This window comes from Rutidosis leptorrhynchoides, chromosome 6 (genome assembly GCF_046630445.1).
Source record: "Rutidosis leptorrhynchoides isolate AG116_Rl617_1_P2 chromosome 6, CSIRO_AGI_Rlap_v1, whole genome shotgun sequence".
NCBI lineage: Eukaryota > Viridiplantae > Streptophyta > Magnoliopsida > Asterales > Asteraceae > Rutidosis > Rutidosis leptorrhynchoides.
In genome coordinates this window covers 301,237,319-301,260,065 of record NC_092338.1, presented here as the reverse complement: position 1 = coordinate 301,260,065, position 22,747 = coordinate 301,237,319, and the positions used below count along the sequence as shown (strand labels likewise).

The 22,747-nt window shown below is 32.4% G+C and overlaps 2 protein-coding genes across 2 annotated transcripts; both read right to left on the bottom strand.

Annotated features, from left to right (window-relative positions):
* Window positions 1-14,892: 14,892 nt before the first annotated feature.
* LOC139853152 (small ubiquitin-related modifier 2-like) lies at window positions 14,893-15,572 on the bottom strand. Its single transcript, XM_071842527.1, has 3 exons — window positions 15,452-15,572; window positions 15,136-15,285; window positions 14,893-15,004 (listed from the first exon to the last, which is right to left on the bottom strand). Exons 1-3 carry the CDS (start codon window positions 15,539-15,541, stop codon window positions 14,948-14,950), a joined length of 297 nt encoding a protein of 98 aa, XP_071698628.1. The 5' UTR covers window positions 15,542-15,572; the 3' UTR covers window positions 14,893-14,947.
* A 1,347-nt stretch (window positions 15,573-16,919) lies between these two features.
* LOC139852873 (vacuolar protein sorting 38) lies at window positions 16,920-22,021 on the bottom strand. The gene is made up of 6 exons (XM_071842213.1): window positions 21,507-22,021; window positions 20,696-20,902; window positions 20,335-20,515; window positions 18,304-18,452; window positions 17,922-18,149; window positions 16,920-17,184 (listed from the first exon to the last, which is right to left on the bottom strand). Exons 1-6 carry the CDS (start codon window positions 21,678-21,680, stop codon window positions 17,068-17,070), a joined length of 1,056 nt encoding a protein of 351 aa, XP_071698314.1. The 5' UTR covers window positions 21,681-22,021; the 3' UTR covers window positions 16,920-17,067.
* Window positions 22,022-22,747: the final 726 nt, after the last annotated feature.

Here is a 22,747-nt window from a genome sequence, read left to right as displayed (position 1 = left end):
TGAAGGAAATCACCACTAACCATTTTTATGTTAGGATTGTTTACAGACTATAGTGCTTCGTATTATTTATGAAAAAAAAAAATTCAAATGGTTCATATAACGATTTGACAGAAACAAAAGTTGAAAGAAATTAACATTATTGAAAACTGAAACTTCTCTTGATCAGGAGTGTGCATTAATCTCTATTGGCTCTTCATTGGGTAAATCAAATTAATATTTTCAATCAACTTTTTGTATACTTTGTCTATTTTAAGAAACTTTGTGTATTTTAGAAACTTTTCAATTAACTTTTTGTATGTGATATTTTATAATAATACTTTAAACATGAAGTAGTTAAGTTATTTTTCGATATTTTGATTTAGTAACTTATTTAGAAATAGATACGGAATGACTAATCGGGTACACCCGTTTACCCGTGGGAAAACCCGAAACCCGATAGTAAGTAAATGGGGACCCGATGAGTTTCGGGCCGGATTTGGGGCGGAGTTTCTTATTCGGGTTCGGGTCCGGGATTATCTAAACTCGACCAAACCCGACCCGATGCCATCCCTATCCTTAATCATTACAGCTAATTTAAAATCCATATAGTATAGAGTAGTATCTATCTTCTATCTATCTATCTATCTATTCTATATATAATAACAAAAGTTAAAATAGGTCATTTTTGATAGCAAAATTAATCTTAGCCATTTATTAAATTAATTATCAATGAACTAGACCCTTAATTTTCTCCTAATCTTTCCAATGATCTCATAATCCTAGCATTGAATTGTTTGATTACGAAACTACCCTTATTCAAAATAAAAAGGCCCGGGCAAATTTCTTGGGGTTTCAAAATTAGGGATCCACTTTGATCTACACAATACACCATCTCGGAAAATCCTAGCTCTATTACAGGCCTTATAACCGAAAATTAAAACCCTATCTACCAACAAATGAACTACGACAGCAATGATCAATACAAAATAAACACATATACACTAACACACGCTGAAACGTCGTTAGAATTCTCCTTAAAAAAAAGCTAGGGTTTCTAAAGTCGGACAAATGGAGGCTGATCTTGAATAGGCTTTCAAGATATTTTAAGCTTTTGAGTTTATGGGTATTCAAACTCAATATATGTATACATTCGGGGCTTGCAGCTCTAGGATTCAACATTTGATTCATGATCATGTGTATACCTACAGTTTCATATTCAAACATATACATTTGTTTTACATTGTCACTCATATGTATATGATACAATTCTATTTTATATATATATATATATATATATATATATATATATATATATATATATATATATATATATAATAGAATAGAATTGTATCATATACATATGAGTGACAATGTAAAACAAATGTATATTTTTGAATATGAAACTGTAGGTATACACATGATCATGAATCAAATGTTGAATCCTAGAGCTGCAGGCCCCGAATGGTCATTAATCGTCTCGAGCTTCGACCCAAGTTAAAATAGATCATTTTAAATAGCAAAAATAATCTTAGTCATCTATTAAATTAATTATCAATGATCTAGACCATTAATTTTCTCCTAATCTTTCTAATGACCTCATAATCCTAGCATTGAATTGTTTGATTACAAAACTACCCTTATACAAAATAAAAAGGAAGGCCAAATTTCTAGGGGTTTCAAATGGAAGGTCTTACGAAATAGTAGATGTAACTCGAAATATGGAAATGGAAGGTATTATCTTCATATACGAAATGTTGAAATTCAAAAAAATCCATGAGGAAACGAATGAAATTGTTGATGAAGGAAATCACCACTAACCATTTTTATGTTAGGATTGTTTACAGACTATAGTGCTCCGTATTATTTATGAAAAAAAAAAATTCAAATGGTTCATATAACGATTTGACAGAAACAAAAGTTGAAAGAAATTAACATTATTGAAAACTGAAACTTCTCTTGATCAGGAGTGTGCATTAATCTCTATTGGTTCTTCATTGGGTAAATCAAATCAATATTTTCAATCAACTTTTTGTATACTTTGTATATTTTGAGAAACTTTGTGTATTTTAGAAATTTTTCAATTAACTTTTTGTATGTGATATTTTATAGTAATACTTTAAACATGAAGTAGTTAAGTTATTTTTCGATATTTTGATTTGGCAACTTATTTAGAAATAGATACGGAATGACTAATCGGGTATACCCGTTTACCCGTGGGAAAACCCGAAACCCGATAGTATGTAAGTAAATGGGGACTCGATGGGTTTCGGGCCGGATTTAGGGCGGAGTTTCTTATTCGGGTTCTGGTCCGGGATTATCTAAACTCGACCAAACCCGACCCGATGTCATCCCTATCCTTAATCATTACAGCTAATTTAAAATCCATATAGTATAGAGTAGTATCTATCTTCTATCTATCTATCTATCTATCTATTCTATATATAATAACAAAAGCTAAAATAGGTCATTTTTGATAGCAAAACTAATCTTAGCCATTTATTAAATTAATTATCAATGATCTAGACCCTTAATTTTCTCCTAATCTTTCCAATGACCTCATAATCCTAGCATTGAATTGTTTGATTACGAAACTACCCTTATTCAAAATGAAAGGGGCGGGCAAATTTCTTAGGGTTTCAAAATTAGGGATCCACTTTGTTCTACACAATACACCATCTCTGAAAATCCTAGCTCTATTACAGGCCTTATAACAGAAAATTAAAACCCCCATCTACCAACAAATGAACTACGACAGCAATGATCAATACAAAATAAACACATAGACACTAACACACGCTGAAACGTCGTTAGAATTCTCCGTAAAAAAAAGCTAGGGCTTCTAAAGTCGAACAAATGGAGGCTGATCTTGAATAGGCTTTCAAGATATTTTAAGCTTTTGAGTTTATGGGTATTCAAACTCACTTTTATATATATATATATATATATATATATATATATATATATATATATATATATATATATATAATAGAATTGTATCATATACATATGAGTGACAATGTAAAACAAATGTATATCTTTGAATATGAAACTGTAGGTATACACATGATCATGAATCAAATGTTTAATCCTAGAGCTGCTGGCCTCGAATGCTCATTAATCGTCTCGAGCTTCGACCCGCACTCGAAATCAGTCTTTTTTTCAAGGTAGATATTGTCACTGTATTTTATTGATTTGTTTGATATTAGTTGGTCATTTGGATGATGATGTGTTTTGTGATTGAAATGTGATCTGTCACATTTATTTAGCTCATTTGGTGAAAAATCTTATATTTAAATGTCCTTTGATATAGTTAATAATTGTATGTATTAGAGAAAATGTTGCATGGCTTTCTGAAAGTAAGGTAGATTTTGCTTACGATCGATCTAATTAATTTTAGTTTTATTGATCTTATATGGTGTGGATCATGATCATGAACATGATTATATTATGTATTAATCAGTAATAGGTCACAAAATTTTAAAATTTCCAATTTAAATTTATGACACATAAAAACATATGTGCTAATATGATTATGATGCAATGAGTTTCATAAAACCTTCAACAACTATAACTTATAAAATATATACTGTTATAGATTGAATATGTACTGACAATTTTGACACGTGGAGATTATTTGAGGCACTTTTTTTCATAATAATAATAGGATGTAATGTATATGTAACCTGAACTCGGAGAATGAAGAGATAGATAGGTAATGGGGTCAGAAATATAAAAAAAATTATTGGAGTTACATTTTTCAACCTATATAAAGGGCTATAAAAATAACTAGATCTATATACACATTCTTAATGTGAAGGTGTTGCATTTAACGGGTTAGAAACATATCAAAATGGGTTTCGACATAAATGGGTAATATTTTTGCAATCGTCATCCCTTATGTAATATTTTCTTTTTTTTTTCGTTGAACAAGTTCGTATATGTATTTATTCCTAATATTCAAATTCATACTAAAGATTGTTTATTTATAAATACTAGATGCTTGGATCCAATGTTTTGTAGGGTATTTTTTTTTTTTTTTTTTGATAAATTGCCAGTGGTGACTATTCTTGATAAGTTGATTTATATTTACACTCTATTTGGTTCTTTAGTGGTGGTGGCTATGATTAACTTCCCATAAAAGGTACACTGTAATGTGACTAAATGAATACGTTCAATTGTTTGACAGAAATTGAGAATATCGTGCTTTTTATTTTGAAGGTCATTTGCGAATTTGTAAAGATGGGTGTAATGGGAAAGCAAACATGAAGCTACAATTTGCGAACATGTCAATGGTTAGCAATGGCATTTTTTTATACAAACTTATTGTTAGCTTTTATCTAGATTCTTATGTAGATACAATATTCTATGATTGTGTTCGTTACTGAAAACTACGCAAATAATATAATGTTTCACATTAAGTATTTTCTAATTAATGCTTGCTTAGTCCCATAAAATAGTCTCGCGAATTCGCGGGCATTAAGCTAGTAATAATAATAATAATAATAATAGTAATATTGTTATTAATGATAATAATAACCCTAACTATAATATTACCAATTATAATGATATTAATTATAATAATACGAATTATAATAATACTAATAATATTAGTAATAATAATACTATAATAGTTTATATGTATCAAGTTCGTATCTTTAAAATAATGTTAATAACACTAGTATTAATATTGAAAGTGATAACAATACAACTTTATTTATAATTAATTTAATGTGTTTGTTTTACATATTATTGCTTATGTAATATAATTATATAATATACTTTACACTACAACTTATATTGAGTATTAAATTTTTATACAAGTTGATATACATTACAATATACATTTAATAATAATTATACATAAAAATTATATATATTTATATATATGTTCATTTTAAATTGTGCCTAATTACTTTGTATCTTATTTTACATATTTATTTCTAATATTTAGATTATATTTTATAATTTCAATTTATTATATATACTTACGTTTATAAATATATATACACATTTATTTACAAAAAAATTTTCGTGAATCGTCGGGGATAGTCAAAAAGTAATTGAATATATGAACACAGTTCAATATTGTTAAGACTTCAACATAACAGATTTTGCTTATCGTGTCGAATACATATAAAGATCAAGTTTAAATTTGGTCGAAAATTCCCGGGTCGTCACACCAGCTGTGTTCATGGACCTCATGAACCGAGTGTGTGGGCCATATCTTGACAAGTTTGTCATTGTTTTCAACGATGACATACTTATTTACTCAAAGAATGAACAAGAGCACGGAGAACATTTAAGAAAAGTGCTCGAATTATTGAGGAAAGAAAAATTGTACGCTAAGTTTTCAAAGTGTGCATTTTGGTTGAAAGAAGTTCAATTCCTCGGTCACGTAGTAAACAAGGAAGGTATTCAGGTGGATCCGTCAAAGATTGAAATTGTTGAAAACTGGGAAACCCCGAAAACTCCGAAGCATATACACCAATTTTTAGGATTGGCTGGTTACTACAGAAGATTCATCCAAGATATTTCCAAAATAGCAAAACCCTTGACTGCATTAACGCATAAAAGGAAGAAATTTGAATGGAAGGATGAGCAAGAGAAAGCGTTTAAATTGTTGAAGAAAAAGTTAACTACAGCATCTATATTGTCATTGCCTGAAGGGAATGAAGACTTTGTGATTTATTGTGACGCATCAAAGCAAGGTCTCGGATGTGTATAAATGCAACGAACGAAGGTAATTGCTTATGCGTCTAGACAATTGAAGATTCACGAGCAAAATTATACGACTCATGATTTGGAATTGGGTGATGTTGTTTTTGCATTAAAGAACTGGAGGCACTACTTATATGGGGTCAAAAGTATTATATATACCGACCACAAAAGTCTCCAACATATATTTAATCATAAACAATTGAATATGAGACAGCGTAGGTGGATTGAGTTGTTAAATGATTACGACTTTGAGATTCGTTACCACCTGGGGAAGGCGAATGTGGTAGCCGACGCTTTGAGTAGAAAGGATAGAGAACCTATGCGGGTAAAAGCTATGAATATAATTATTCGTACTAACCTTACTACTCAAATAAAGGAGGCGCAACAGGGAGTTTTAAAAGAGGGAAATTTGAAGAATGAAATACCCAAAGGGTCGGAGAAACATCTTAATATTAGGGAAGACGGAACCCGGTATAGAGCTGAAAGAATTTGGGTACCAAAGTTTGGAGATGTGAGAGAAATGGTACTTAAGGAAGCACATAAAACCAGATACTCAATACATCCTGGAGCGGGAAAGATGTACAAAGATCTCAAGAAACACTTTTGGTGGCCGGGTATGAAAGCCGATATCACTAAATACGTAGGAGAATGTTTGACGTGTTCTAAGGTAAAAGCTGAACATCAGAAACCATCGGGTCTACTTCAACAACCTGAAATCCCAGAATGGAAATGGGAAAACATTACCATGGATTTCATTACTAAATTGCCAAGGACTGCAGGTGGTTATGATACTATATGGGTAATATTCGATCGTCTTACCAAGTCACCACACTTTCTGCCAATGAGAGAAGATGATAAAATGGAGAAGTTAGAACGACTATACTTGAAAGAAGTCGTCTCCAGACATGGAATACCAGTCTCTATTATCTCTGATAGGGATGGGAGATTTATTTCAAGATTCTGGCAGACATTACAACAAGCATTGAGAACTCGTCTAGACATGAGTACTGCCTATCATCCACAAACCGATGGGTAGAGTGAAAGGACGATACGGACTTTTGAAGACATGCTACGAGCATGTATTATTGATTTTGGAAACAGTTGGGATCGACATCTACCGTTATAAGAATTTTATTACAACAACAGTTACCACTCGAGTATTGAGATGGCACCGTTTGAAGCACTTTATGGTAGAAAATGCAGGTCTCCGATTTGTTGGAGTGAAGTTGGGGATAGACAAATTACGGGTCCGGAGATAATCCAAGAAACTACCGAAAAAATCATCCAAATTCAACAACGGTTGAAAACAGCTCAGAATCGGCAAAAGAGCTACGCGGACATTAGAAGAAAAGATTTGGAATTTGAAATCGGTGACATGGACATGCTTAAAGTATCACCTTGGAAAGGCGTTGTTCGTTATGGAAAACGGGAAAAACTAAACCCGAGATACATTGGGCCATTCAAGATTATTGATCGTGTTGGACCAGTAGCTTATCGACTTGAATTACCTCAACAACTTGCCAATGTACATAATACTTTTCGTCTCGAATCTGAAGAAATGCTTAGCCAAAGAAGATCTTACTATTCCTTTAGAGGAAATCAAGATCAATGAAAAACTACAATTCATTGAAGAACCCGTCGAAATAATGGATCGTAAGGTTAAAAGACTTAAGCAAAACAAGATACCAATTGTTAAGGTTCGCTGGAATGCTCGTAGAGGACCCGGGTTCACCTGGGAACGTAAAGATCAGATGAAGAAGAAATACCCGCACCTATTTCCAGAAGATGCGTCAACACCTCCAACAGCTTAAAATTTCAGGACGGAATTTATTTAACGGGTAGGTACTGTAGTGACCCGAACTTTTCCATGATTATATATTAAATGAAAACTATATTTGCATGATTAAATGTTTCCAACATGTTAAGCAATCAAACTTGTTAAGACTTGATTAATTGAAATATGTTTCTTGTAGTCAATTGACTACCCAAATTGACCGGCGATTCACGAACGTTAAAACTTGTAAAAACTATATGATGATATATATATATATATATGGAGATATATATATATATATATATATATATATATATATATATATATATATATATATATATATATATATATATATATATATATATATATATATATATATATATATATATAACATGATATTATGATAAGTAAGTATCTCACTAGGTATATTAACAATGAGTTACATACATAAAAATGAGACTACTAAGTTAAGAAACTCGAAACGATATATATAATGATTATCGTTATAACAACGTCTTACTAAATACATATGTATCATATTAAGATATTGTTACACTATATTTAACATGATAAAATGATAATTATATATATCATTAGGTATGTTAACAATGAACTACGTATGTAAAACAAGACTACTAACTTAAGAATTTCGAAACGAGACATATATGTAACAATTATCGTTGTAACGATATTTTAATGTATATATATCATATTAAAATATATTCATACATCATAATATCATGATAATGTAATAATTTAACATTTCATTAGATATAATAAACAATGGGTTAACAATATTAAATGAGATCGTTAACTTAAAGGTTTCAAAACAACACTTACATGTAACGACTAACGATGACTTAACGACTCAGTTAAAATTTATATACATGTAGTATATTAAGATGTATTAGTACACTTTTGAAAGACTTCAAGACACATATCAAAGTACTTCTACTTAAAAAAATGCTTACAATTGCATTCTCATTCATTTTCATCAACAATTCTACTCGTATGCACCCGTATTCGTACTCGTACAATATCCAGCTTCTAGATGTATTTAATATTGGTATATACACTCAATTATCAGGTCCTTAGCAGCCTTAATGAGTTATTAAACATGTGGGAACCATTCTTTGTAATTTAGTATGAATTATTTAGCAAGATTACAAAAATATTATAAATCATTCATGAATTATTTACAAGAAAACAAACTTACATATCCTTTATATCTAATCCATTATCCACGACCAAAAACACCTACAAATACTTTCATTCTTCAATTTTCTTCATCTAATTGATCTCTCTCAAGTTCTATCTTCAGGTTCTAAGTGTTCTTCATAAATTCTATAAGTTCTAGTTTCATAAAATCAAGAACACTTTCAAGTTTACTAGTTTACTTCCAAGCTTTCTAATCCATTCCAAGTAATCATCCAAGATCAAGAAACCTTTGTTATTTATAGTAGGTTATCATCCTAAATCAAGGTAATATTCATATTCAAGCTTTAATTCAATTCCTATAAACATAACTATCTTAAATCAAGTAGTGATCATATTTGAACTTGTTTTCGTGTCATGATTCTACTTCAAGAACTTTCAAGCCATCCAAGATCCCTTGAAGCTAGATCATTTCTTGTCACTTTCAGTAGGTTTACCTACTAAACTTGAGGTAGCAATGATGTTCATAACATCATTCAATTCATATATATATAACTATCTTATTCGAAGATTTGAACATGTAATCACTAGAACATAGTTTAGTTAATTCTAAACTTGTTAGCAAACAAAGTTAATCCTTATAAATTAACTATTAAAATCAACTAAACATATGTTCTATATCTATATTATATGCTAACTTAATGATTTAAAACCTGAAAACACGAAGAACACCGTAAAACCAGACATACGCCGTCGTAGTGAAACCGGGGGCTGTTTTGGGTTAGATAATTAAAAACTATGATAAACTTTGATTTAAAAGTTTTTCTTCTGGGAAAATGATTTTTATTATGAACATGAAACTATATCCAAAAATCATGGTTAAACTCAAAGTGGAAATATGTTTTTCAAAATGGTCATCAAGACGTCATTTTTTCGACTGAAATGACTACCTCTACAAAAATGACTTGTAACCTGTATTTCTGACTATAAACCTATACTTTTTCTGTGTAGTTTCATAAAGTACAGTTCAATATGAAACCATATCAATTTGATTCACTCAAAACGGATTTAAAACGAAGAAGTTATGGGTAAAACAAAATTGGAAAATTTTACTTGTTGTAGCTACGTAAATTTTGTAACAAATCTATACTAACCATAACTTAATTAACTTATATTGTATTATACATGTATTCTAACATATATTATGTAATCTTGATAGACCATAGACACGTATACAATGTTTTGACATATCATATCGACGTCATCTATTTATATTATTTGGACCAACCATAGACACTCAATATGTAGTAATGCTCGAGTTAGCTATACAGGGTTGAGGTTGATTCCAAAATAATATATATACTTTGAGTTGTGATCGAGTCTGAGACTTGTATACACTGGGTCGTGGATTAATTCGAGATAATATATATTGATTTATTTATGTACTACTAACTGTGGACAATTAATTGTGGACTACAACGTTGGACTGTTAACTTAACAAACTTAAATCGTTAAAACATGATAAAATATGGTATGAATATATTTCGATCATACTTTGATATATATGTATATATTGTTATAGGTTTGTGAATCGACCAGTGGCCAAGTGTTATTTTTCGACGAAGTGATAATATGTTAAAGTGAGTTATAGTCCGATTTTTGAAATCTATTATTTTTGGGATGAGAATACATGCAGTTTTATAAATGTTTTTACAAAATAGACACAAGTAATCAAAATTACATTCTATGTTGAATTATCGAACCGAATATTCCCTTTTTTAGCTTGGTAGCCTAAGAATTGGTGTTTATGATAATTGCCACCAATTGACGCGAATCTTAAAGATAGATCTATTTGGCCCAACAAGCCTCATCCGAGTTACGGATGCTTTAGTACTTCGATTTATCATGTCCGATGAGAGTCCCGGAATGATGGGGATATTTTATATGCATCATGTTAAGGTTGGTTACCATGTGTTCATCATATGAATGGTTTTTATGCATATTGCTATTATGCATGTATGTTGTTTAAGAAATGGAAATATGAAATCTTGTGGTCTATTATTATGATTTGATAAATATATAGGTTAAACCTATAACTCACCAACATTTTTGTTGACGTTTTAAGCATGTTTATTCTCAGGTGATTATTAAGAGCTTCCGCTGTTTCATGCTAAAATAAGGACAAGAATTGGAGTCTGCATGCTTGTTACATATTGTTTAAAAACTGCATTCGGCGATTTATATCGATGTGTAATAGTATTGTAATCCATTATGTAATGGTCGTGTGTAAAACGTTATCTTTTAGATTATCATTACTTGATAATCTACGTTATGGTTTTAAACATTTATCGATAAAATAAAGGTTATGGTTTGTTTTAAAAACGAATGCAGTCTTTGAAAAACGTCTCATATAGAGGTCAAAACCTCGCAACGAAATCAATTAATATGAAACGTTTATAATCGATATGAACGGGACATTTCATAGGTAGCAATCATTTCAAACGCCTTTTAACACTTAACAAAAGTACTTATCATCCAATTAAATCCAAAATTAGTGTCATTACCAAATTTGACCCAAATCATTTCACTCATTTTGACATAAGTCCCAAAAACATCTTTAATCACTAACGGCTAGTGATTAACTTAACAAATCATCATTTTATACTTGAATCAAACACTTATATCCTCGATTCCTCCAATCTTGACCCAAAATATAATTTGACACAATTCAAAGTCAATACCCATTTTGACTAGTACACAAGTTCTTAAGAACATCAAATTTACACAAAAACTTCTAACCTAGTGATTTACACCCAAACCATGACCAAGTTCGTCCTCAAACCCTAAACTCACAATAATCGAGTTTACCTACACAATACATATAATGAAACCCCCAATTTCATGAGAAATGGGGTTTATAACACAAACTAGCTCAAACCCTAAACATGAACAAGAATCATAAAGATGAATTTCGGAGTTAGAACTTACCGACACTACCAAAACGAAGCCGTGAACGAGGTGAACAACTTTAACTCTTGAGACCCGACCCGAATCACACTTCTTCTTCTCCAAATCCCCAACTCTCTCTCTAGAACCTCTCTCTCTCACTAGGGTTTGATGAGAGTATTTGAAAAGGTGAAAATGATCCAAAAGTGGATCTAAAACTGATATTAAAGCTACCAATCAGTCCACAAGTGAAAAGACCAAAGTACCCCTTTTAATTTAAGTAAAATACAGCTGCTGGCCCGTCAGGCCTTTTGGACGGCGTCCAAATCAACTGGATCAGCTTTCTGGACTTGTTTTGGTCGTAACTTTCAAACCGTAACTCCGTTTTCGATGAATCAAATATCGTTGGAAACGTAATGAGATTTACTATCTAATGGTAAGGTTTTAGTACATAAAATCAAACTTTATTTAGGATCAAAATATACGCTTACATGCCTCGCAATTCGAATGATGTCCAAAGTAACACGTAACAGAAAAACGGGGTGTTACAATATGTTGGCCCAATACCACTTGACTCTTCTGTTACCTATGACAACATTCCACAAAATAATATTAATACTCCTACTTCTCGCCATGCAACTCCTACTATATCTTCACCTGCTTCTATAATAAATTCAACTCCAGCACACTCCTCAAATTCGCCTACTGTTGAAACCACACAACCTATTCGCACTATGATAACTCGTGGAATGTAAGGCATTTTTAAACCTCGCATCCCTTTAAATCTTTCGGTCTCTACATCCAACATATCTCCTCTACCTTTTAATCCCAAACAAGCTTTGGTCGATCCTAATTGGTACCATGCCATGATTGACGAATACAAAGCACTTGTTGATAATAAAACATGGATTCTAGTACCTCGAGAACCAAACATGCATGTTATCCGATCAATGTGGATCTTCTGACATAAAAAAAAAATCAAACGGTACATTTGACCGCTATAAAGCTAGATTAGTCGGTGATGGCCGATCACAACAAGTCGGGATAGATTGTCATGAAACGTTTAGCCAGTTGTCAAACCGGCTACCATCCGCACGGTACTAAGTATAGCGGTCTCAAAGTCATGGACTATTCACCAACTAGATGTAAAAAAATGCATGCTTACATGGTAATTTAAATGAGACAGTTTATATGTATCAACCTACAGGTTTTCATGACCGTACCTATCCGGATCATGTATGTCTTTTAAAGAAATCTCTTTATGGTCTTAAGCAAGCTCCATGGGCTTGGTACCAACGATTTACTGATTTCGTTTCGACCATTAGTTTTGTTCATAGTAAATGTGACCACTCTCTTTTTGTGTATCACAAAGGAAATGATATAGCCTACTTATTACTTTACGTAGACGATATCATTTTAGCCACCTCCACATCCACACTACGTGACTCTCTTCTGGTTTTGTTGGCTAAAGAATTCGCAATGAAAGATTTGGGACCACTTAGCTCGTTTCTTGGCATCTCGGTCACACGTAATTCTACAGGTTTATTTCTTAATCAACAGGCTTATGCTCATGACATTATAGCACGAGCCGATTTGCTACATTGCAACCCCATAAGCACTCTGGATGATACTCATGGTAAACTCAGTAAAAATTGAGGTAAACTTTACTCTAATCCCACTTACTATCGGAGCTTAGCCGGTGCTCTCCAATATCTTACATTTACAAGACCCGATATTTCTTATGTTGTTCAACAAGTTTGTCTTCACATGCATTCGCCTCATGATGTGCATATGCTTGCCTTGAAATGCATCATTTGATACATTATTATCTCTCGGGTTACATATTTCTAAAGGTGATACAAATGCTCTAGTCTCATACAATAATGCCGATTGGGCGGGATGCCCCGAAACATGCCGCTTCACTTCCAGGTATTGTGTTTATCTAGGTGATAACTTAATATCTTGGTCCTCAAAACGACAGGCTACAGTATCTCGATCAAGTGCCGAAGCTGAATATCGTGGCGTTGCCCAAGTCATTGCCAAAATATGTTGGTTAAGGAACTTATTGCTTGAACTCAAACGTCCAATTAAAAAAGCAACTCTTGTATTCTGTGATAATATTAGTGCTATCTCCTTATCTGGCAATCCGGTGCAACATCAACGTAAGAAACATATTGAATTAGATATACATTTTGTACGTGAAAAAGTGGCACGCGGTCATGTTCGTATATTACACGTCCCAACCCGGTTTCAAATCACTGACATCTTTACTAAAGGCATCCCGCACGTTTAATTCGAGAAATTTCGACAAAGCCTTTGCAGTCGACAATCGAACGCTTCGACTGAGGGGAATATAAGACAACCGATACATAATTATCACATGTTGTATTTCATATAATTTGGTAGAGTAGTTAGCTAGATTAGTCGAATAGTTATCCCTTGTATTGTGGGATGTTTGTTACTTATCACATGTAAACTATGTACTATATAACAGTTGGTTGACAGATAATAAAGCATCGATTAAACCTATCTTTCACTGAATATGGTAATCAGCTTAAACGGGTGAATGTCATCGTAAATTCGTGATCAACTAATTATGGCTCGACTAAAACTCTAAATATAGTCAGAATTGAATATGTCATCGTAAATCAGTTACTTTTATGGCTCTATTAATCGAGTCAACGGCAAGCGGCGATTTATTTGCATTTTAACTGTCGCTTAAAGCATGTATTGAACTTCAGGCAGGTTTAAAACCCATGAAAATTTGATTCTATCATTTTCATGGCGTCTCACCCTTTTTTTACCTACTTATTGGCCGGAGGTCCATTCGGAAGCAATATCTCTATCCTTAGAACATTCGGAGGGGTGACTTTCTCTACTATTAGGGTGTTTCACTCACGAAGAGAAATGACTTCTTTTTATTTTAGGATAGGGGAAGAATTGTCTACATTTTACCTCCCACTACCCCACTTTTGTGGGATTGAATTTTGTTGTTGTTGTTGTTGTTGTTGTTGTGTTGAATATGACCTCGACGTACATTGCAAATGAGTTTAGGCCACTACAACATAAACGTGAAACCTCGACCAAGACCAACATGTGTCAAATTTGCGAGCCATTTGTCAAAGTTTTGTGAGCATTTGGATCACCATTTGAGCCTAATTCTCTAAATTAACTTGAGCATTTATGAAGCGCGTCATCACGTTCTATTAGTTACGGTTAAAAGTAGCTAGGGGAAATATATGCAGCTAATTAAGAGGCTTAAGTACCTCGAGTTAAATTAAAATCGAATTAACACACTAGCAGTTTAAAAAGCATGTTATTCTAGTCTAACATGTCCCATTTTCATAAGACAATTCATGTAACTCTACGAGCCGCCTAGCCTCCTAATGCATGTGTCATTGCTTCGATTTCATCCCCGTCTTCCATTTTGAGCTGCAAATGAATAATTCACACTGTTATTACTGTATAATAATTAGGATTAGGATTAGGATATATTGATCATAAGTCACACAGTAATAACTTAGCGCTATAGGGAAATTAATGAAGTCTAATTAATTGTTTACCTGATTCGGGGTTTTATTTTGGTCAAAAAGAGTCCCTTCAAATAAGAAGACAACGGTTCTGTAGTCAACCCCTGTTTTCTCGCAATAGGTAATCAGCACCTTTCTTACAGTATGATTTCTCTTCATCTTGAAAAATAACTTCTTATTTTTCTAAAAAATATAACACCAACATTATGGTAGATCGTTAAATCCTTCAAATCATCAGGTTTTAAAATAACACCAAGTATGTATTTGCTACATAGTTTTATTTATACCAAAGTTTTCCACATTAAAAAAAAAAAAAAAAAAAAAAAAAAAAGTAACGATAACTTATTACCTGATCCTTAACAGAGATTTGAATAAAACTAGCTTCTGGTTTTTTGATGTTGTTCATTTTTGGAATAACACTTTCAGTTTGAGTATTCATTTGTTGGTGATTGAGTTTTGGTATTGTGAGAAGAAAGGGAAAGGGATGATGGGTTGTAAAATAAAAATAATTATATTTGCCATTTGTTTTGGTATTTGATCGAAGAGTAAAAAAAAAAAGGTAATGTTAATTGTGGTAATACGTACACCATAAAAGTGGTCAATTAAAGAATATATTCTTGCCCTTCACATCTAACTTTTACTAAAAAAGACCTTACACTAAAAATTAAACTTTATCACGTTTTAAGGATGATAATCTATCAATTTATGGACGTCGCCTGTCATATCGATGATTCACATGTATTGGCAGTTCTTGCAGCATCTTGGTATTAACAAGAAAATGATCCATAAATATATCAAAATTTTGAATTTTGATTATTTAAAGATTATACAATAACAACAACAAAATTCAATCCCACATAAGTGAGGTATGAGGAGGTAAGATGTAGACAATCATTCTCCTATTCTAAAATAAAGAGAATTCATTTCTCTACCCATAGTGAAACATCTCAAGATTAGAGAAAATTCTTATTCTCAATGTTCTATGGATAGAGAAATTGCTTCCAAATGAACCTTCGACTAATAAAAAAAAGTAGAAAAATATGAGACGCCGTGAAAATGATAAAATCAAATTTTCACGGGTTTTAATTACGTGTGTTTGTACATATACTATTTGAAGATTATAGTGTATCCATAAACAATGTTGAAACTTGAACCCCACGGCGAAACTAGTGAAAGGGGTAAATACTAAAAAATATCTTATCTTTCAATAATTTAATCTTTTTTTAGTGTATTTTTTTTTTTTAATCGAGATGGGGTGGATACCCCCGGACCTTTTGCACAATTCATTGGTATAGTTTAGATTGTAAAACTACACACTTTTTTATCAGTGAATTTTATTTCTGTTTAACCGAAACCGAACCATGTAAACCGATTTCTAATTTGGTTGGATTGGTTCCGTTTTATCAAATTTGGTTCGGTTATTGGTTTCAAAAAATATCCTTGAAAACCGAATAAATCATATAAACCGTAAACCGACCGAACGAACAGCCCTAAGTGCCGTAGTGATATTACAATATCTTGCAGCATCTTGGTACATAAAACCTCCTATACAAAAGCGAGTCAACATTTCCATAACAGTTAGACACGTATGCGTTATGTATTTGCAGCTAAAGCTATACAAATAAGCTTTCGATAAATCGGGATGTGATAAATGTTGAATTCAATATATTTGCTCTATATATACAAGAACATTCTGCATTTTTCGTTTCGCAAACACTAAACCCTCTTGATAATCTTAACAGGTTCAACTTGCATTTCCTAACTGCATATAAAACTTGATAAGCATATCGTTTATTAACATAGAGCTAACTATGATGATAACAATTCAAAAATTGATTCATGTCTCTACAATTACATCATATATCTGAAGGTGCTCATGGGAAAAAAAAAAAGGCACCGTGTAAAAAATACAATAAACATTTTACATTTACAATAAAGTTAATTACTGAAATAAAGTATCAGTGGTTATGTATTGATATATTCTGGAGAGAGGATGTTGTTTAGCAGCTCTTTCAGATTTGCCAACACGTGTCGTGGCCCTAAACTTTCAACGCCAATGAAGTTTAATAGCTGCTCCAAATCCTATTACCATGATATAAAAACACGACACAACTAATTTAACTAACTATTTGATATTCCCACAAACATCAGAAATGATCTGGCATGCATCAAACCAGATCCAACAACGAAAGCAGATAATGAAGCTAATGATTTTCAAACCATTGTATTTTGTCTTTTAATCATAGAGGAATATTCAAATGAATCCAACTTTTAAGTTGAGATCCAAGGGATCAACTAGAACGCGACATGTGGCGCAACAATCACATGTGATTAGGGTTTGGAAATTAGGGTTTAGAAATTAGGGTTTAGGGTTTAGAGTTTAGAAATTGGGGTTTAGAAATTAGGGTTTAAGGTTTAGTTTTAGGGTTTAAATTGAGTTTTTAACACGAACGATTTAGAGTTTAGGGTTTAGGGTTTTGGAACTAAACCCAAAACCCTAAACTCTAAATCGGGCTAAATTAAAAATAATAATAATAAAAGGAAAAAAAATTTGAAAAAAAAAATTTGGAAAAAACAAAATTTGAAAAGAAAAAAAAAATCAATCACATGCCACATGTCGCGCTATGATTGGTCCCTTGGATTTCAAGCAAATTGTTGGATCCAAGGGATTACAACTCTTTAATCATAAAGAAACTTCTAATTTTTGTGAAGGTGTATAAGATTTACTACACTTGTATGAATGAGGGCTTATCGACAGATGAAGTAACTGTTTTGATTAAAGATATACAGCAGAAAATAATGTAATGAAGTAAACAAACCTTGTTGAGTAAAAATACGGCATAAGCTGATCTTGTTGTGTCTTGTCCTTCCAAAAACAGGGGAAACTCCATTGGCTTTGAGCTTGAGGAAGGTAATGAGATTGAGGTAAAATCAGACGAGGTGGGCTCCACGGAGGGGGCATAATCGCATATATATGTACGGGAACCTCCTAATCGTAATGGATAGCGCAAAGGAATTTCTAAATAGAAAGCAATTAGTGAAACAGCCTGCACATTTAAAAGATAAGCTGACTTTCATATGGAACATAACAGAACCCATAATAATATTCCTTTAAGATAAAGCATTCTCTAGTGTCGAAATCTGCTTAACAAGAACAAATAAACTGATAAAACTTGTGGTGAGTATAGGTTGAGAACGTACATGTGCAACATAACCGAGTGCAGTTGCAGAGCTTTGGACTTCTTTCTTATCAGTGAAAAAACTCATCTTCTTAAAAGGAAGTACTGTTAGATGAAGACCTGAAATTGTTAACGAACCTGCATCCAGGGGTTTCAATCCAGAAGGATTCCCTGAAAAATCATTAATATGAATAATTAAAAATAAGATGGTTTTAACAATATAAATGCATGTTACAAGTAGCTATCATATACATGTCTATGTATACGTTTACATGAGTGTGTGTTTGGGTGAATAGCTTTTGAGAACCATTCTCACATTAATGTCGTGATTGGTGAATCATCGGTTGTAAAGACACTTAGGGCCTGTTTATTTTTTCTCCATTAATTTGTCTTGCTATAGATGGCAGTAATGAAGGGTTATATGCAATAAGAAAAGAATGAAAATTGATGTTTATTTTTCGTGCTGAATGAATTGACTGAATAAGAATAAAAGAGTAAATGACATATTTTTAACTTTAATAATAATAACTACTAGAATTTAAACTTTTACATTTGAACAAAAACACTTCATATTCGTTTAACATGTAAAAATTTATCATCAAATCAGGTCATTTCCTAAACTAAACTCATAAAAATCCAAGTGGTTCTCATGAACCAAAATTGGTTCTCATAACTCGTAGAATACATCCTGAATAAATGAACTACATCAAATACATCACGAATAATATACAGCCACAACAAATCATACAAATGAATGATTCCAATAAAACTAGATGCAATTATTAAATGATTTGGGCAAATTCCATATACCATAAACGTGGTTTCAGACTTTCAGTACATTCTATTAGGTATCGGAAAAAGTGAAAATACCCATCCCGAAGTTTGGATCAACACAATTTCACCTTTCACCCTTGAGTTGTAGCAATCTGCATTTGAGATAATCTCATAGGTTATCTATCGGTCCCATTGTAATATTCGACCATCAGTTTACCAAAGATTCAGTTCATCATTGAGACAACCCCAAAGATTCAGTTCATTATTTTGGGACCCAGCAATGTGTGAGATTTTTAATTTCATCACATATAAGAGCCAAGAGAGGGAAAAGAGGAAATATTTTGGTTGAATGGGGAGGACATGCCTTTTCTGACTGACTGATAATCCATTGGCTCAGCAACTTATTAAAATTAAGTCAAAAAGTAAGCAACAAACTTGATGACCAAATAATACTTCTATAGCATTCAGGCCATTAAGCTATTTGTAAACAGCCCCTTAGAGCTTCTTAATACCATTTGCAACGGAATCAGATGTTCACGTGTGAAGAGAGTTGCTTTCACACTATATATATATATATATATATATATATATATATATATATATATATATACGAGTCTTATAAGTAAGTACTATAATTGTAAAAGTATACAAAAGTAACAGTAATCGTACGGCATCTACCATCACAGTTAACGCACTTCTCCTAGGTTGTCTACTTGCAGGAGGAATAAAAATATGTATTAACTTGTATTTTTCTCTACCGCAAGATCTATGGCAGCCATCAAAAGTCTAACTCACAAGTTCATGATATGTAGCAGAAACGTGTGATTATTATGCATTCTCTCTTTGGGTAATGCACTCCCTCTTTATAAAAGAAATATACGGAGTGTTTGGTGGTAACTTACTGGTCACTCAAATCAAACCTGATGGTGAAGATTCAGATAAACATTTTTTATTCAAATCTTAGCTGGATCACATGTTAATAAGAAATGGAACAATTAAAGAACCATAAATTTCTTTTCTCGTCATACGATATGATTTTTATATCACTTGCTTAAGGAGAGAAACGGTATAACATAACATGAGCTATGACACATGTACATGTGTGCATATAGGAGATGTCCAAGATATATTTATATGGATTCAGATGCAACACCATTAATGCCAAAATATCCCTTTATCAAATTAAATCTTGACGATAACTTTAACTCAATTATTTAGTTTTCCACTTTTACAGTGAATAAAAAAACTAATAATATGCCTATCAAATGAGAACTATTACCAGATTTACTGCTGCTGGAAAATGAATCAAGTTCTTGCTCTCGAGTTTGCCCAGTCACGAGCTTCACCGGATAAAGCAACGAAATTTGCGACACCATGAATTGCTGCCTCACCCTCAACAACTTCTGCAAATTCCGTAGGTGAACATAACCTCTTTCTCCACCCAACGAATTGTTTGCTTCCTGCACCAAAAACAGACACATCCTTTTTAACATTTTAGGTATAACTGGAAAAAACTTCAAAACAGAATGTAAGTTTTCAATGATTGATACCATAATACTAAAAAAAAAAAAAAAAAAAAAAAAAAAAAAACACACACACACACACACACACAAAAATGATAAATATAGAGGTTATAGTACCTGCAAGCTCCTACTAGCTACAGAAAGAGAGGTTCCAGCCATGAGCAGAGATCTAATTTCAGAATTGAGTTGTTCCTCCTGTTTTTTAGATTTTTCTTGTACAACCTTTGATTGCATTGACATGTTACCCATTACCAATTTTCGAGCCTCCAATTTTTCACGCATCTCATCTAGCTTGTTTGACCGACTTAGTGACTCTTCTTCTAACTGCCAAAAAGCTCAAATTTAAAATCATAAAAATGTTACACCAAAATCATTGATCACAAAACTATCATGTATGAACTACTTTCTTCCTTAACCAAAAGATAACATGTTAACAAACCTACGCCTTTAGTTTTAAAAGATGAAAATAATGTAAATCACTACATCCACTTTTTTATAAGGAAATTCATATACAAGAATAGATATACACATACAAAATATATACATATATACACACATACTGAGAGATCCAGTGAGAACACTTCTAGGTGTCTAGCATACGAAGTGGAACACTCAATTTAATTTTGTCTAATTTGAATCATACAAGTCTAAGATCAAAAGTATTGAATGTCTATATCCATATTGAAGTGTGCAATAACATTTAGATGCAGTGAATTCAATATAATTCATACATCTATGTGAGATATATTAATGCCAACTTTAAATGTCTGTCTATCCATATATCTATATTATTCAAATTTAAATTATTGTTCCTATTTTGATGGTGTCATCAGATCAGATTACCCATACCACATTCTATATAAATACATAATAGTACGTAATTATGTGTGCGTATATAATATATACGTATGATTTGTATTTATAATACCTGTAAATGGTAGTTAAGTTTATCCTGAATCAGAGACTTGTTGTGATTAGCTTCATTAAGAGCAGAAGATAAACTCGAAAGACGAGCAAGCTCCTGTTGAAAATCATCCCATTTTATGATCTTCAATTTCTCATCCTTACTAATTTCTACACTTTTCTTCTTCTTCGATTCCATCAAAAATTGGAGTAATTAATGAATATGATGATGATGATACGATTTGAAGGTGCGAAGGACAATTGATTACTAGTGATGAAAGTAAGTCATTGTGAACACACCGCACCATCGTCTTCAATAAATCAACGGGAATTTTAGGGCTTAAACAGCATTGTAACTGATTCGTGAAATTAGAAATAAAATTTATTTGAATTAAGGGTTTCAATACTTTGAATTTCACGTGAATCGAGAAATAATTATGATTTCAAGCAGCCAAAAGCATGAATTGGAGGTGGTTAAAGGATTTAACCTGAATTCAGTTCAGCTTCCTCAATTTGGGGATTTAGGGCACACGAGCATTCTATTGACAGATGCGTGATATACATACAGTTTTAGTAGTTTTGAGTTAAAAAGAAGATTAAATTAATTACTAACCGCGTTAAAAGATTATTACAGGTAGTTTTTTTCCATTTTTTTTTTATTTTATCTTTGGTGAAAAACAAAAACTACAAAATCAAGAACCTCTATGAAAAAACATGAAAGAATGCATCAAAACATTACCAACCACCTAGCGACCCAGCTAGCCTCGGAACTAAAAAACGAAAACAAAGAAACGCAAGCCAAATCTAATAAAGTCTACCACTATATCTAGATGTGAGCCGACCTCATTCACATAACGGGACAAAAGCAACCAAAAGACCGTTAAACAACTAAGATTACATTGAACGAAGCATGAGCAACCAAAGCAGATAAATCAACTTAACACAAACACGAATCAAACAATCAAGGAACGTTAAGTTTGTCCGCCGCAAAAAGAAGCACCACCCTTTCAAGCCCGGCTTGAGAAGCTTACATTTCACTTGAGCGAACCAAACAAATAAACAACATAAGACATCTCATCAAAATCAACATATGTTGATGTGTTGGCCCTTAAGCCAACACCAGACCCGACTTCAACAACCAATGGACCAGCATCCTCAAGACCCAGATCTTATCTTGATCTTGCAGATAAAAGGAATCGTTGATGCCCGCATACTTCTTTTTGAGCATCTTCCTCGATTACCCGAAGCCACATCGACCTTATTTGT